Genomic DNA, 13,806 nt, shown 5'->3' on the forward strand with positions numbered 1-13,806 from the left:
GTGGAGCCAAGACCGAGAAAGAAACCATCTGTCTCCAGGACCCACTCCTAATCTCTGTTTCCTGTACCCCTCAATTTTAGACCTCCTGTCTTCATCAGTGTTAGAACCCCCAAAATTTTAGCTAGAGACCTAGTGTTTCAGACCACATTTTCTAGTTTCCTTTATCTTTTAAAAAGATAGTTTAAAGTTTTTATTTAAATTCTGGTTAGTTAACATACAATATAATATTAGTTTCAGGTGTACAATATAGTGATTCAATACTTCCATATAACACCCAGAGCTCACCATAGCAAGTGCACTTCTAGTCTCCTTTATACCTAAATATAACCAGTGACTTGTTCTGAACAATGAGGCATAAATGGAAATAATTTATACAACTCCAGGAAAGTTCCCACTGCTTTTCTTTTCCTCCTGCATGAAATGTGGACATAGCAGGTTTCTGGCAGCCATCTTGGGCTCTGCGCAGGGCCGGCAGGATAGAAAGCTGGAAGGAGCAGGTTTCTGGCAAACTTCCATACCATTCCTGACCTGCTATCATCCAGACTTTTTACATGAAAGAATAAAACCTTATGTGAACAGCCACTGTTAATTTGTGGTGTCTGCTGCATGTGGGAAAACTAATCCTACACCATTTTAATGTGAAAAATCACTTTGGTCTAGAAATGTTCATAACCTGACATAAGTGTGGATAATTTATAAAAGCACTACCATGTGTTTAAAAATTTTTTTGGCTATATATAGTCAAACGCATATATATATGTGTGTATATACATATACACACACATACACACACACATACATATATACATATATGTGTAAGTATATACATATACATATATGTGTGTGTGTATACCACAAACTGGAGATTGGTAATTTGGTATGTGAGACTGCTAAATTAACACAGCACAAAATTGCAGGATAATCACAAATTTCCATTAAATTTGCATAATAAGATCTAGCTTGAATCAAATGATAAATTAAAAATATCTAATGTGTGTTTAGGAAGTTTACTTTATAACATCATTATTATACCCCATTTTCTTAAGCATCAATTTTCCTTAAAGTTCCATCTTCTAATCTTCCAAGATGAACTCTTCTTATATGTGTGGCATTTAAGAAATCCCAGTAACTGTTGACTGGGTAACTGGCACAGGGAAAGAGAAAATCATTGGTGACTTCCCCTCAAGTTTCACATTTGAGGGTAGCCAGACTCTTTCTGTTAAGAATGACCTACTACTGGAAGAATCGCTCTTGGAAAGATGCATTTTAGTTGATTGCTAGTTGACATTTCTTTCTTATGCTCTTACAGAGTCCCCGGAAGCAGACTCCTCTGACCCATATTGTAGGAAGTGCAGACACTTTCCACGTCAGGCTCCCTCTGTGATGGCACAGGCTGCCTCAGGAGTAAGTCTGACCTCAGTCAACCATGTTCCTCAACTTCAGGGTAACAGTTACTTAAATCCCTTGCTGCCCAATATCCTCGAGGTCCCACACTACAGCAGGAAGTAGCTTATCTCATGGGAAAGGAGGGGTGGAACTCAGCATGTAAATTCTCTCTACAGGACTCCAAATTCCAAATACTCAGCCAGGTCTCTTCATTATCAACCTCTTCTTTCTTTTTTTAATCTTCAAGGTGGATGAGAGACAGTTATTGCCTAAATGCTTTGCATGTTCCATGTGACAGATATGGCATCTCACTAGGGAAGGAAGAACTTGGCACCTATCCTCTTAGATCTTCAGTCCTAACTGAAGCTGTTAAGTAGCACTTCCCCTACCAACTGTAGCTTTTTTTGTATCATTGCCAAAAGGTGACCATCATCAACAACCAATATCAAGACTTCGTAAAAAGTCTTTATCTTTAAAAAAGGATGATTCTTATTTTGCAGTTTTGCTCTTAGAAATTCTGGCTCTGTTTTCATGTCTAGAAGAACACAATAGTAGTTCCATACAGAGATTATTTAAAGGATGTCAGAGAATCGATGAGGCTCCTTGCCCATCGTTATGTTGAGCAACGGGGATGCCATGGGTATGATCAGAAAAATGATTTCATTCTTTTTTTCTATTATCTGTTCTATCTTTTCTTCTAATCACCTCAGATAACAAAACTGTTTCTTGTAACAAAAACAGTCTCAGTTAAGTAATGAATATTAGTAGAATAATCACAAGAGGGCCTTTTAGTTGTCTTGATGTCTGAGGGAAGGAAAGAACAGAGCAAGGGAAGAACTAGAAGGTCAGCCTGCGCTCCCCACACAGACACACTTCCCTCTGCAGACTTCCCCGCCCTGGAGCAGAGTAGCTGGAGGAAGAGAAAATCTTTTACCTTAAATGAAATTCATCATTTTGATGAGATACTGTAATTACTGAAATGGGACCGACAGACTTGTTATGATCAGAGAGTAACCATAAAATTTATAAAACCTGCATACCGTTTTATCCAGGGGTACAGAAGAGAACATCACTCCACAAAGTAGGGTGAATAGACAGTGGAGACAAAGAATACAGGTGCGCGCACGACTGCCTCTTTCAAGTGCCGTTCGTTCAACATAACGGAGCACATGCTTCAGAAAACTGATATACTGAAAAATTAAAATCTAGTTCCTCAAAGAGTTAAATGAGGCATGATTATTGCTATAGAAAAAGAGTTGTGAAGAAGAGTGATGGGATCAAAATGGCAGACGCCTACATTCATTCCTATCCCAGATCCCTAGAAATGACAGAGCAGATACACGTTCGAATCAGTAAGCCCACGGGTGCATCAGCAGACACGGAAAATACACTCAGTTGGCCTAAATTTATACAGAATTCCTGAAACAGTAGAGGCAGGTGCACTTGTGCTGATGTTGGAAAAGACAGTCCAAGTAGATCCACGTGAGGATGCTGGAACTGGTGGCATCAACTTCAAGCTCAGAGATTACAGAAACCTGAAGCAAAAGGAGACCCTGACTCCATCACTGACTTGCCCCAAACATCTCCCTTTTTCCTGGTATAAGTGGTTCTCCTCCAAAGGCATTTAAAATTATTCCTTTCACAAAAATTTGATCCATATGACTCTTTCAAGTACATAGAGATCTGAATGCAAGAAGCATCTGTAAGTATAGTCTTATGATCAAAACACTATTCTACTATGTCAATCAAAGAAAAAAATACCTGAACCAATTAAGTAAATAATAATTGAATTTCTCAGATCTGGTATAATTATAACCCTTTATATCCCTTTTAGAGTCAATAATTTTTAAATATCATATTTTTATCCACTAAAATAGCTCATATTTGAGACTTTCTTGGCTATTTTTTATAGATTCATAAAAAGAATGTTAGCACACTCTTGTACTATTCATTTATTTACCATTTTAAAGGCCAAAATTACTGTAATGCTAGTCATACCAATATTAGCCTAATATGCTCATTCACATTGTCCTGTTAGTTCTGGAAATGCCTTGGCACTGATCCATTAGCCATATAAGAAAAATCTGTTTAGAAAAATCACCCATTGGTTTTCCTTGTTCCTTTATGTCTGGTAAGTTCTCACCTTCTATGACACAGCATCAAAGGTACCCTGTACTTAATTCTTCTCAGTTTTGAGGAAGTTTCCTTCCTCAAAAGCAGTCTTACATACTGATCGTAACAGAGGTAGTGCTGTGAGGATCCTTGGGTGAGGGACTTTACAAATGAAGGAACCATGACAGAAGAGCTCTGAGCATTTTAGCTTGCATGGGGCTCACTCTGGTAGAGTTAAGCAGCACCTGAATAAAGTTTAAATAAAATACCAAGACAAAAAGCTATAGTTTAAAATGCTATTTCCCATAATTGCTTAGACTCATAAAACAATCAGAGAAAGTGGCCTGAATGAGTGCTTGTCCAGGAAGCTGCATCCCCATGGCCCCGCATGCTCTCCTGAAGCCAGAAGGAGCACTGGAGTAGGAATTTGATTATGCCACCCTTGAAACCTGACTGGTATATTTCCAGATTCCACCAATGAATCGTTCCTTTAGATTCAGCTCAGGAGCTGTGCTGTGGGCATCTCCACTAGGAAGCCATCCTGACCCTCCCCCTCAACACATTTCAGTTCAGGTGCCCCCTTCCCCGTCTTAATCTTCTTCCTATCATAGCATCCATCATACACTGTGTCACTGCGGTTGTACATCTGCACTTTCCCCCGCAAGCCTGTGAGTTCCTAATGTACAGTGACCTCGTTTTGAATTGCTTCTTATCACAGCACTTAGCAAAATAACAGGGCCTCAATATATATTTGTGAAACACAGTCCTTTTTTCCTTCCTCTTCCCCCCTTTTTTCTTCCTTTCCTTCCTTCTTGCCTTTATTTCTTTCTTTGTCTCTTTCCTTTATCCCTTCCTTCCACTAGTACCTATTGAGGACCCACTCTGGGCCAGGCACCATTCTCGAACTGGAAACACAGCAGAGAACAAAACAAATTGAAGTCCCTTCTCTCGTGGCGCTAGTATTTAGTCAAGGGACATGTGCAATTAACAACCAAAGAAGTCTTAAATGTATCCAATGCTTCAAATGCCATGAAGAAAAATAAAGTAAGGGAAGAGGATAGAGAGGAATATGTATGGGCTGCTCTTTTATATACCAATGGGCAACTAGCTCACTGAATGAGTGGGACTTGTATGTAGGTACAATCAGAAAACAAACCTATTGTTCCTCCATCACCTGCCCATCCATAGCATTTGGAGAGGAGAATTCTTTCTTATGCTCCTTGATAAAATGTAGGACAATTGCCAAGACCTCTGTGGCCACTCTCAGCTAATACAAACATCTTCTGGCTACTTCTGTCCCAAGAGGAGTCTCATTGAAGTAAGTAAAATCCTCAGTACCCATGTACGATCCAGAACTTCATTTGAAATGGAAGACTCATTCCTGTAATTTAGGTCAGCTTTGGCCTGACATATGTCAGTGGGAAAGATGGCGCAGTTGGCTTCTTCTCAATTGTCCCTCTTAAACTTCTTCCCTACTCCTCAACTCCCTCTGGCTTCTTTAGGATTTACGATGTGGGTGTGGAGATACAAGGAAGGAGAGAGGTAAATGCAAGAAAGGGGGAAGTATAATCTTGTTTTGGTTTCCTCTGGGCATGTCTGTTGTCTGACCCTCTCTGGCACTGATGGATGTTCAAAGGTGAATTTCTTGAGTGTTCTGCAGATGTTGAGATCCCTTCTGGAAACACCCAGTGGTTATGCTTCATGACACAGGGTGTCACTGTCCTGCCTCAGTCCCTGGGAATCCAATCACTGTCCCTCCCATTCCTACAGGAGCGGCTCTTGGGCAGGTTCTGAAACAGCTCTCTGTCATCTTTCTCTTCTATATCTGATCCCCAAAAGCCGCCTGAGGGCCTAAGTACTCAATTATCCTTGTCTTACCAATGATGTACATGTAGCTAGTTCCCCTCTCTCTGCTCTGCTGCTTTGGAAACATCACCAGCACCTCATATCTCTAGCTTCACCAGGCAGATGAGACTCACAGTACGCCTTTTCCAAAATACAGTTTTTCTACCCTCAAACCCTTCTTTTGGTTTCTTGGCTTTCAATCCTCTTATATCCCTCATGTGAGTACCGGCCTAAGGGAACTATCTTTGAGGGTCTCACCTAACTGGCCTAATATTTCACTTTGGCACATGGGACTATGCATTTATTTGTGGAGAGTCTCAGCTAAAATGAAGACCAAGAAATTCCTATTTAAAATACTGTTACAAATAAACAGTGCTCACATTAGCCCCAACACCAGCACTGAAGAGCAAGGAGCACTTCATACAGTGGAACAGAAATGCTGGGGGACAAAAAAAAAAAAAAGCAACCCCCATTCAGCAGAAATATTGCAAAAATCCAGAAATGCTAAGAAGACATGTAGGAAAGGAAACAGGGAGGAAACAGGGGCTACCTGGCATGTGCGTGGACACAACTCAGGAAACAGGACAAAGGTTATAGATAGGAGATGAGAAACCAATGTCCCCAAACATGTTCAAGCCACAGCAAAAAAAATAATCAGGTTCATGTTCTGCAAGGAGGATGCAGTGTTTGGGGAGTAAAAAGGCCCCGGGCTGGGAGTGGAACAGCATGGCACTCCAAGAGACAGTTTGAGGAGTATTTAAGATCTTAGACTCTGGAACCAGAGGGAAAAATAGATTTTAATTTTTAATACACTTACTTGCTGTTTGACTTTGAACAAGTGATCGAGCGTCACCTGGCCTTAGTGTCCTCATTTACACAACGTGGCCACTTGGAGTGCTAGCCTGAAGAGTTGTCCAGAGGATGAAATGAGGCGGTCGGTGTTCATGGAACCCTCTTACTGAGTCGATCCTTTCCATCAGTAGGATGCAGTCATGAAGCAACTTCATTTTTAATCCAGCTGCCTCTTCCATCCCACATGGATGGCTGGTTCTTCCCTTTCACTTAATGGGAATTTTCAATGAGTCCCTTAACTTTTCTAGGCCCCACAATCTTGAGAAGGATCTCATTTTAGTTATGAAATTTTCCAGTCCAGTGAAATCATCAAAATTGCTAACTGTATGAGATTTAAGTTTCTCACCTTCCCAGCTGGGTGCTGCCTTAGGCAGGGAATCCTGCGGCAGGTGGGCCTTGCTGTTTCACAAGAGTCAGACACCTGGACCATATGCCCTCTGAGTTCCAGGATACACATATTAATCTCTCTGATTTCCTTAAAACACCTCTCACCTGAGGAAGAAGGGACATGTGTCCACAACGAAATAAATCCTTCTTGAACTCTAGTCTTCAAGGACATAATCACTCATACTGGCCTAACCTAGTTTAGAATATCTTAGCAGGTCCTGTCTAGATGGTCTAGCATATTGCTTTAAGATGTGTGTTTTTCACCAACTAGTGAGAGCATTCTAGTGTTCAGGTCTCTATCAAAATTCTGTGGCAAGAAGAACTCATCCATCCTTCTGCTACATCTAGCATCACACCTGACATATGAAAATAGGAAGGCTCTGTATCTATATCTCCCTCCTTTTTACACCTGGGACCTTAGGTGAAATCATTTAAAATCAGTGGGTCTGGGTTTAGAACTAGAATAATACCCTTCTTGTGGGCAGAAGACATGAACAGACATTTCTGCAAAGAATACATCCAAGTGGCCAATAGACACATGAAAAAGTGTTCAACATCACTTGGCATCAGGGAAATACAAATCAAAACCACAGTGAGATACCACCTCACACCAGTCAGAATGGCTAAAATTAACAAGTCAGGAAATGTGCGTGGAGGTTCCTCAAAAAGTTGAAAATATGGGGCGCCTGAGTGGCTCAGTGGGTTAAAGCCTCTGCCTTCGGCTCAGGTCATGATCCCAACATCCTGGGATCAATCCCCACGTCAGGCTCTCTGCTCAGCAGGGAGCCTGCTTCCCTTCTGCTCTCTCTGCCTTTCTGTGATCTGTCAAATAAATAAATAAAACCTTTAAAAAAAAAGTTGAAAATAGAGCTACCCTATGACCCAGAAAATGCACTACTGGGTATTTACCTTAAAGATACAAATGTAGTGATCCGAAGGGGCACATGCATCCCAATGTTTATAGCAGCAATGTCCACAATAGCCAAACTTTGGAAAGAACCTAGATGTCCATCAACAGATGAATAGATAAAGAAGATGTGTATATATAAACAAAGTAATATTATGCAGCCATAAAAAACCAAAATCTTCCCACTTGCAATGACATGGATGGAACTAGAGGGTATTATGCTACATGAAATAAGTCAATCAGAAAAAGATAAGTATCATATGATAAATATCATATGATATAATCATATCTCACTGATATGAGGAATTTGAAAAACAAGACAGAGGATCATAGGGGAAGGGAGGGAAAAATGAAACAAGATGAAACCAGAAAGGGAGACAAACCATAAGAGACTCTTAATCTCAGGAAACAAACGAGGGTAGCTAGGGGAGGGTGGGAGGAGGCTGGATGATGGACATTGGGGAGGGTATGTGCTATGGTGAGCACTGTGAATTGTGTAAGACTGATGAATCACAGACTTGTACCCCTGAAAAAAATAATATATTATATGTTAATGAAAAGAATTTTTAAAATAGTATCTTTCTTTCAACTTTGTTACGTTGTTAAGAAGAGCAAGAAACACTATTTCCTTACACCACACACGAAAATAAACTCAAAATGGATGAAGGACCTCAATGTGAAGAAGGAATCCATCAAAATCCTGAGGAGAACACAGGCAGCAACCTCTTCAACCTTAGCCACAGCAACTTCTTCCTAAGGACATCGCCAAAGGCAAGGAAGCAAAGGCAAAATGAACTATTGAGACTTCATCAAGATCAAAAGCTTTTGCACAGCAAAGGAAACAGTTAACAAAACCGAAAGACAACTGACAGAATGGGAGAAGATATTTGCAAAGGACATATCAGATAAAGGGCTAGTATCCAAAATCTATAAAGAACTTATCAAACAACACCAAAGAACAAATAATCCAATTAGGAAATGGGCAGAGGACATGAACACACATTTTTGCAAAGAAGACATCCAGATGCCCAACAGACACATGAAAAAGTGCTCCACATCACTTGGCATCAAGGAAATACAAATCAAAACCACAATGAGATACCACCTCACACCAGTCAGAATGGCTAAAATTAACAAGTCAGGAAATGACAGATGCTGGCAAGGATGTGGAGAAAGGGGAACCCTCCTACACTGTTGGTGGGAATGCAAGATGGTGCAACCACTCTGGAAAACAGCATGGAGGTTCCTCAAAAAGTTGAAAATATGGTGAGTGCTGTGAAGTGTGTAAACCTGGCGACTCACAGACCTGTACCCCTGGGGATAAAAAATATATGTTTATAAAAAATAAAAAATTAAAAAAAAAAAGTTGAAAATAGAGCTACCCTAGGACCCAGAAATTGCACTACTGGGTATTTACCCTAAAGATACAAATGTAGTGATTCGAAGGGGCACGTGCACCTGATTGTTTATAGAAGCAATGTCCACCGTAGCCAAACTATGGAAAGAACCTAGATGTCCATCAACAGATGAATGGATAAAGAAGATGGGAGATATATATATATATAATACACACACACACACACACACACACACACACACACACACACACAATGGAATACTATGCAGCCATCAAAAGAAATGAAATCTTGTCATTTGCAACAACGTGGATGGAACTAGAGGGTATTATGCTTAGCAAAATAAGTCAGTTGGAGAAAGACAACTATCATATGATCTCCCTGATATGAGGAAGTGGAGATGCAACGTAGGGGGTTTGAGGGATAGGAAAAGAATAAATGAAACAAGATGGGATCAGGAGGAAAACAAACAATAAGATAATCTTAATCTCACAAAACAAACTGAGGGTTGCCAGGAAGAGGGGGGTAGGGAGAGGGTGGTGGGGTTATGGACATTGGGGAGGGTATGTGCTATGGTGAGTGCTGTGAAGTGGGTAAACCTGGCGATTCACAGACCTGCTCCCCTGGGGCTAATAATAAATTATATGTTCATTAAAATAATTTAAAAAAGAGGAGCAAGAAGCAAGATGGGTGAACAAGTGCTTTATACACAAAAAGTCTAGAAAATGTAACTTACTATTAGGATATAAGAATAGCAATTTTGTCAGAAACAGTTGACCCCTTGACCTATTTTTAATCCTGTCTAATATATCTGTAAACCTGGAACAATAAGGACAAGGTTTCAATGACCATGAACAAAAGTCATAGAGAAGGTAAATATTATCTTGTTTCCACACCCTCTATTAGACCTGAGGTTTGATTGCTGTAACATGTATAATGTACAGAATGAAAGTTTGAGGTTCCTATATCTCACAGTTCACTTCATCTAACTTTCTCCCACAACCCAGAGACCAAGAACATTTTCATTTGGAAGTCAAAAATAAATGTTTTTCTAAGAGTCAAAGATGCTAGGTACATGCCAGGCAATGTGTGCATTGCCCAACTTGCTCTTGTCCTGACCACACAGCCCCATGGCTTAAGAAAGCAAGGCTAAGCTGGGTTTGGTGGAGCAGGGCTGAGTGGCTACTGACAGAGTTGAGTATCAGACTCAGGAGCCCCTCCATATGCTGGCTAATGACCCCAAAGGCAGCCTGGTGCAAAGGCAAGAGGCCAATGTGGAAACTGAGGAAACCATCAGAATGCCCTTGCGGTCTGAGCTGTAGGGAAAAAGGACACTGAGCCGCACAAAATCAGGATGCCAGTGAGACACTGGTGTGTGTGTGTGAGTGAGAGAGAGAGAGAGAGAGAGAGAGAGAGACAGAGGGAGAGAGGGGAGGGAGGAAGACGTCTTGTTTTAGTTGTCTTGCCTTGGTTCCTGTAAGTATCCTTGATTCCATTTCCAGGCAGCTGCATCATTATAATAAATGCCCATTTTCCCGGCTATCCTTATTATTCTCTATCCACTGTAACTATAAAAGGCAGGAAGGAACAAGCACAAGCCCAGATAAGCTAACTGATTCCCATCACCCTGGAGACCTGAGAATCTTCAAGACTCGTGTCCAGCATAGATTTATGGATCTTCCTAGGCTTGCCCTATTTCAAAATAGCCCTGGTTTTAGGGGCAGAGTGTGATACAAACCCAGTCTTCTCAACACATTTGCATCTGCCTAGTCAAATTACCAGCTCTTCACCCCAAGACCATCCTATAAGGTTGAACTGAGTCTTCAACTAGCCCAAAGTTCTTGACATTGTAGGACACAATTTGGGGGCTATGGAGAGGTGAGCTCCTGCCTTACAGCAATTGGGTAGGCACCTAAACAGCCAAGGAGTAACCCACTCGTGGCAATTCAAACAGGAAGTACTCATACAGTGAACATTCCTTTGGGAACTGCGTCACACAAATGTTAGGAGAATAATACCAGCGTGTTTTAATAACTCACAACTCTACCACCTTACGAAAAATATAAAGGACTTGAAATCAAGGAACTAGATTCAAAGTTTCACTTTTCCATTCCCTAACCGGGGACTTTGAGTAAGTCACTTAACCTCTAGGAGTTTCTCCCCCTCTGTAGAGTAGAGATAATACCACCTACTTCACAGGGTTATTGTGAAGTTTAAAGGAGACATATGATGTGGCAACAGCATCATAACACCACGAACAGTATCCTGAGCACTTGTGATGTGCCAGGCACTAAGTTAACCACTTGATATGCTTTATCTCATTTAATTTCTCCAATAACCTTATGACTAAGTCACCTGCCCAAGTCCCAACACAGCATGGAGGGGTGGTGCCAGCGAAAAATTCCCCCCTTTATTTTTCCATGTTTCACTAGGAGGAAGATTCCCGATCTAAAGAAATCAGAAGCAACTACTTACTGGGGGTTCATCAGTTCCAAGTCGCCAATATGTTGAATTACACAGTTTTTTTATGTCCTCAGGACCCTCTATATCATAATCTTTTGGATAGGCTTCTCTGTCATGGTGCCTTAAAAAATAAATTAGAATCTGTTAGGTGGTGAGGTTTTCTTTTTTTTTTAATTACATATTGCATTTAAATTTTTAAAAAATTATCCAATGAAAATGTACTATATTTGTGACATTGTTTTAATTATAAATTCACTGGATGTGGGACATATAAAGTATTTTCCATCTCTTTTCAAGTAACACTGAGGGTACTTCCTAAAAACAATGCAGTACATGTGATAAAACTAATAATATCATAACAACAATATTTATCCAACACAACAATTACTAAGTGACTCCAATGAAGTGAACCTTATTTAATAATGTAGATTAGTTACCAAAAGTAAATTCTAAAATAAGGTATGGTAATAAATTAGAAAGGCAACTTGCCACTTTAGCAATTTTTTCTACCATTTTAATTAGAAGTTTTTTTTCAAAATGAGAAAGAGCAAAGTATCTGCTCATATGGATTTATAACATGTGCTTCCTGCTTCTAAAGAGGGTTTAAAGGAAGCTGACAATAAAACATACACTGGAAAAAACATGTAGACAGAAGAGGGGAAAAAAATTCCAAACATCTTGACTAAAAGTGTGGATAGAAATAATAATATAGGAGGGATTTGGGAAGAGGGGAAGAGAAAGGAAATGGAGTGGCCTGCAGCAGAAGTAGCTGTTTTTACAAAGCTTTCTTCGGTAAGATAAAGGAAGCTGAACCCAAACATCCCTCAGAAGGGGCCTTGCTGTTGAGGGATATGGGGCTAGGACTGTGTAAGGGATACTGAGGAACCTATCCATCCATCCATCCATCCATCCATCCATCCATCTACCCAGCCAGCCAGCCATCCAGCCATCCAATTGTCCACTCATTCAGTCAATACTTTAAGTACCTACTATATGCCAGGCAGGGGACGCAATGGGGACTAAGCCTGATGCAGTCCCTGCCTTCATTGCTCACACTCTGGTGAAAGACACAAGAAAATTCTACAATGTGGGCACAGGGTCATGGAAGCAGAATGGCATCCACTCATCTGGATGGGGAACTCTAATCTAAGTCAGGAGGCCCTTTAGGACCTGAACCCCCACCTCATTCCACCATATGAGGACTGGGACCCTGCACTGCATTCAAAATACAGCCTTGTCTTTCTGCATCTGAGATGAGAGCAGAAGACTGCATAGAACACAGCAGCAAGGGAGCCAGGGTGGTGCAGTAGAGCCCAGGCATGCGAACCCTCTTCCTTCTTCACATCTGAGCATTAAATTGCAAAATACTAAAAGCATTTTGGTACCATATCAGCATTTTCTGACACCCTCCGAGGAAGCTCTCACTTTAGTCCTTAGGGGGAATACTGAACAACATCAAGAACCAGGGGTGGTAGAGTGAATGGGGCCAGGGGTTTGAGTCATTGCTCATGTCCTAGCTGTATGACTTTAGGCAAGTCACTTAATTTTTCTGTGTTTCCATTTCCACATGTGTAAAATGAGGACATATATAATACCAATAAGATTTTTGCAAAATAAAAAATACAAAAGCAGAACATCCTTCAAATACTGTAAAGTATCATAAACACCCATGTAAAATGAATACTAATCCAGCTTTAAAAAATTCTGGTATACAATAATTGCAACTTTATTTTTTTCTTAATTGTACTTAATTTCTTTGCCAAGTGCTCATATTGCTAAGATGGAAAAACCTTAATCTTGGTCAATTCTGGATCTCTTCCCACTCTCAAGGGCCTGTGTGGTGCCACATGCCAAGAATCCATCTTTGTTGTTATCATCTCTCCCTGCTGACATCGGTGGAAACCTCCTCATTCTCCTGTGGTCTTCCATTACGGATGCATGCAAATCTCTGCTATGCCCTTCTGGTCCTGCCACATGGACTCCTGCTTAGACTGGCACTCTGCCACAAGCGTGCCATTATCTAGGCCAACAAGAATCTTCATGTGTCCCTCTCCATCTGTTTCTGGAAAACAGATGCCATCCCTGAGCTGTTTGCCTAGCCCCTCAAGGTTTCATGTCGTCCCCTGACACTGGGCTTGGAGGACACACACACTCCCCACAGTTCAACAGCTCCAAAACCACTACCCTGGGAATGGATGGCTAGGCAGTGATAGGTCTCATCTGCTCAAGAATTTCTAAAGCTTTAACCTTTCCAATTTGGGGTCCCAGACACACACACACACACATTTTCAACTTCTCTGCTACCCTTCGTCTTCATTCCATGAACTCATCTATCATGGGATAGAGTAACCCGGCTCTTCACCTGTTCTTTCAAATCTAGGGTATCATCCTAAGACCCAAGCTTTTGAATCCCAAACCCAAGAATTTGGTGTTTTTGTTGCCTTCTGGGTCTGTCTTCCCTGAGGCAATAAAACCAGAATATCTCCCTGGGAGCATAAG

General features: G+C 40.9%; 1 protein-coding gene across 8 annotated transcripts in view; it reads right to left on the reverse strand.

The window, feature by feature from the left end:
• Positions 1-13,806, reverse strand: part of C12H9orf135 (chromosome 12 C9orf135 homolog) — a 166,885-nt gene that overhangs the window by 86,913 nt on the left and 66,166 nt on the right. For 5 of the 8 annotated variants that reach the window (XM_032307507.1, XM_032307512.1, XM_032307515.1 and 2 more), the window contains one exon: positions 11,320-11,428. The exons of 2 other annotated variants lie outside the window; for them this stretch is intronic. In XM_032307507.1, coding sequence (XP_032163398.1) covers positions 11,320-11,428 — 109 coding nt within the window. Of the gene's footprint in view, positions 1-6,160; positions 7,124-11,319; positions 11,429-13,806 lie in introns of those variants that run through there. One more of the 8 variants, XM_032307513.1, reaches the window with a different exon arrangement.

The sequence above is a fragment of the Mustela erminea genome, chromosome 12, assembly GCF_009829155.1.
Source record: "Mustela erminea isolate mMusErm1 chromosome 12, mMusErm1.Pri, whole genome shotgun sequence".
Classification (NCBI taxonomy): domain Eukaryota; kingdom Metazoa; phylum Chordata; class Mammalia; order Carnivora; family Mustelidae; genus Mustela; species Mustela erminea.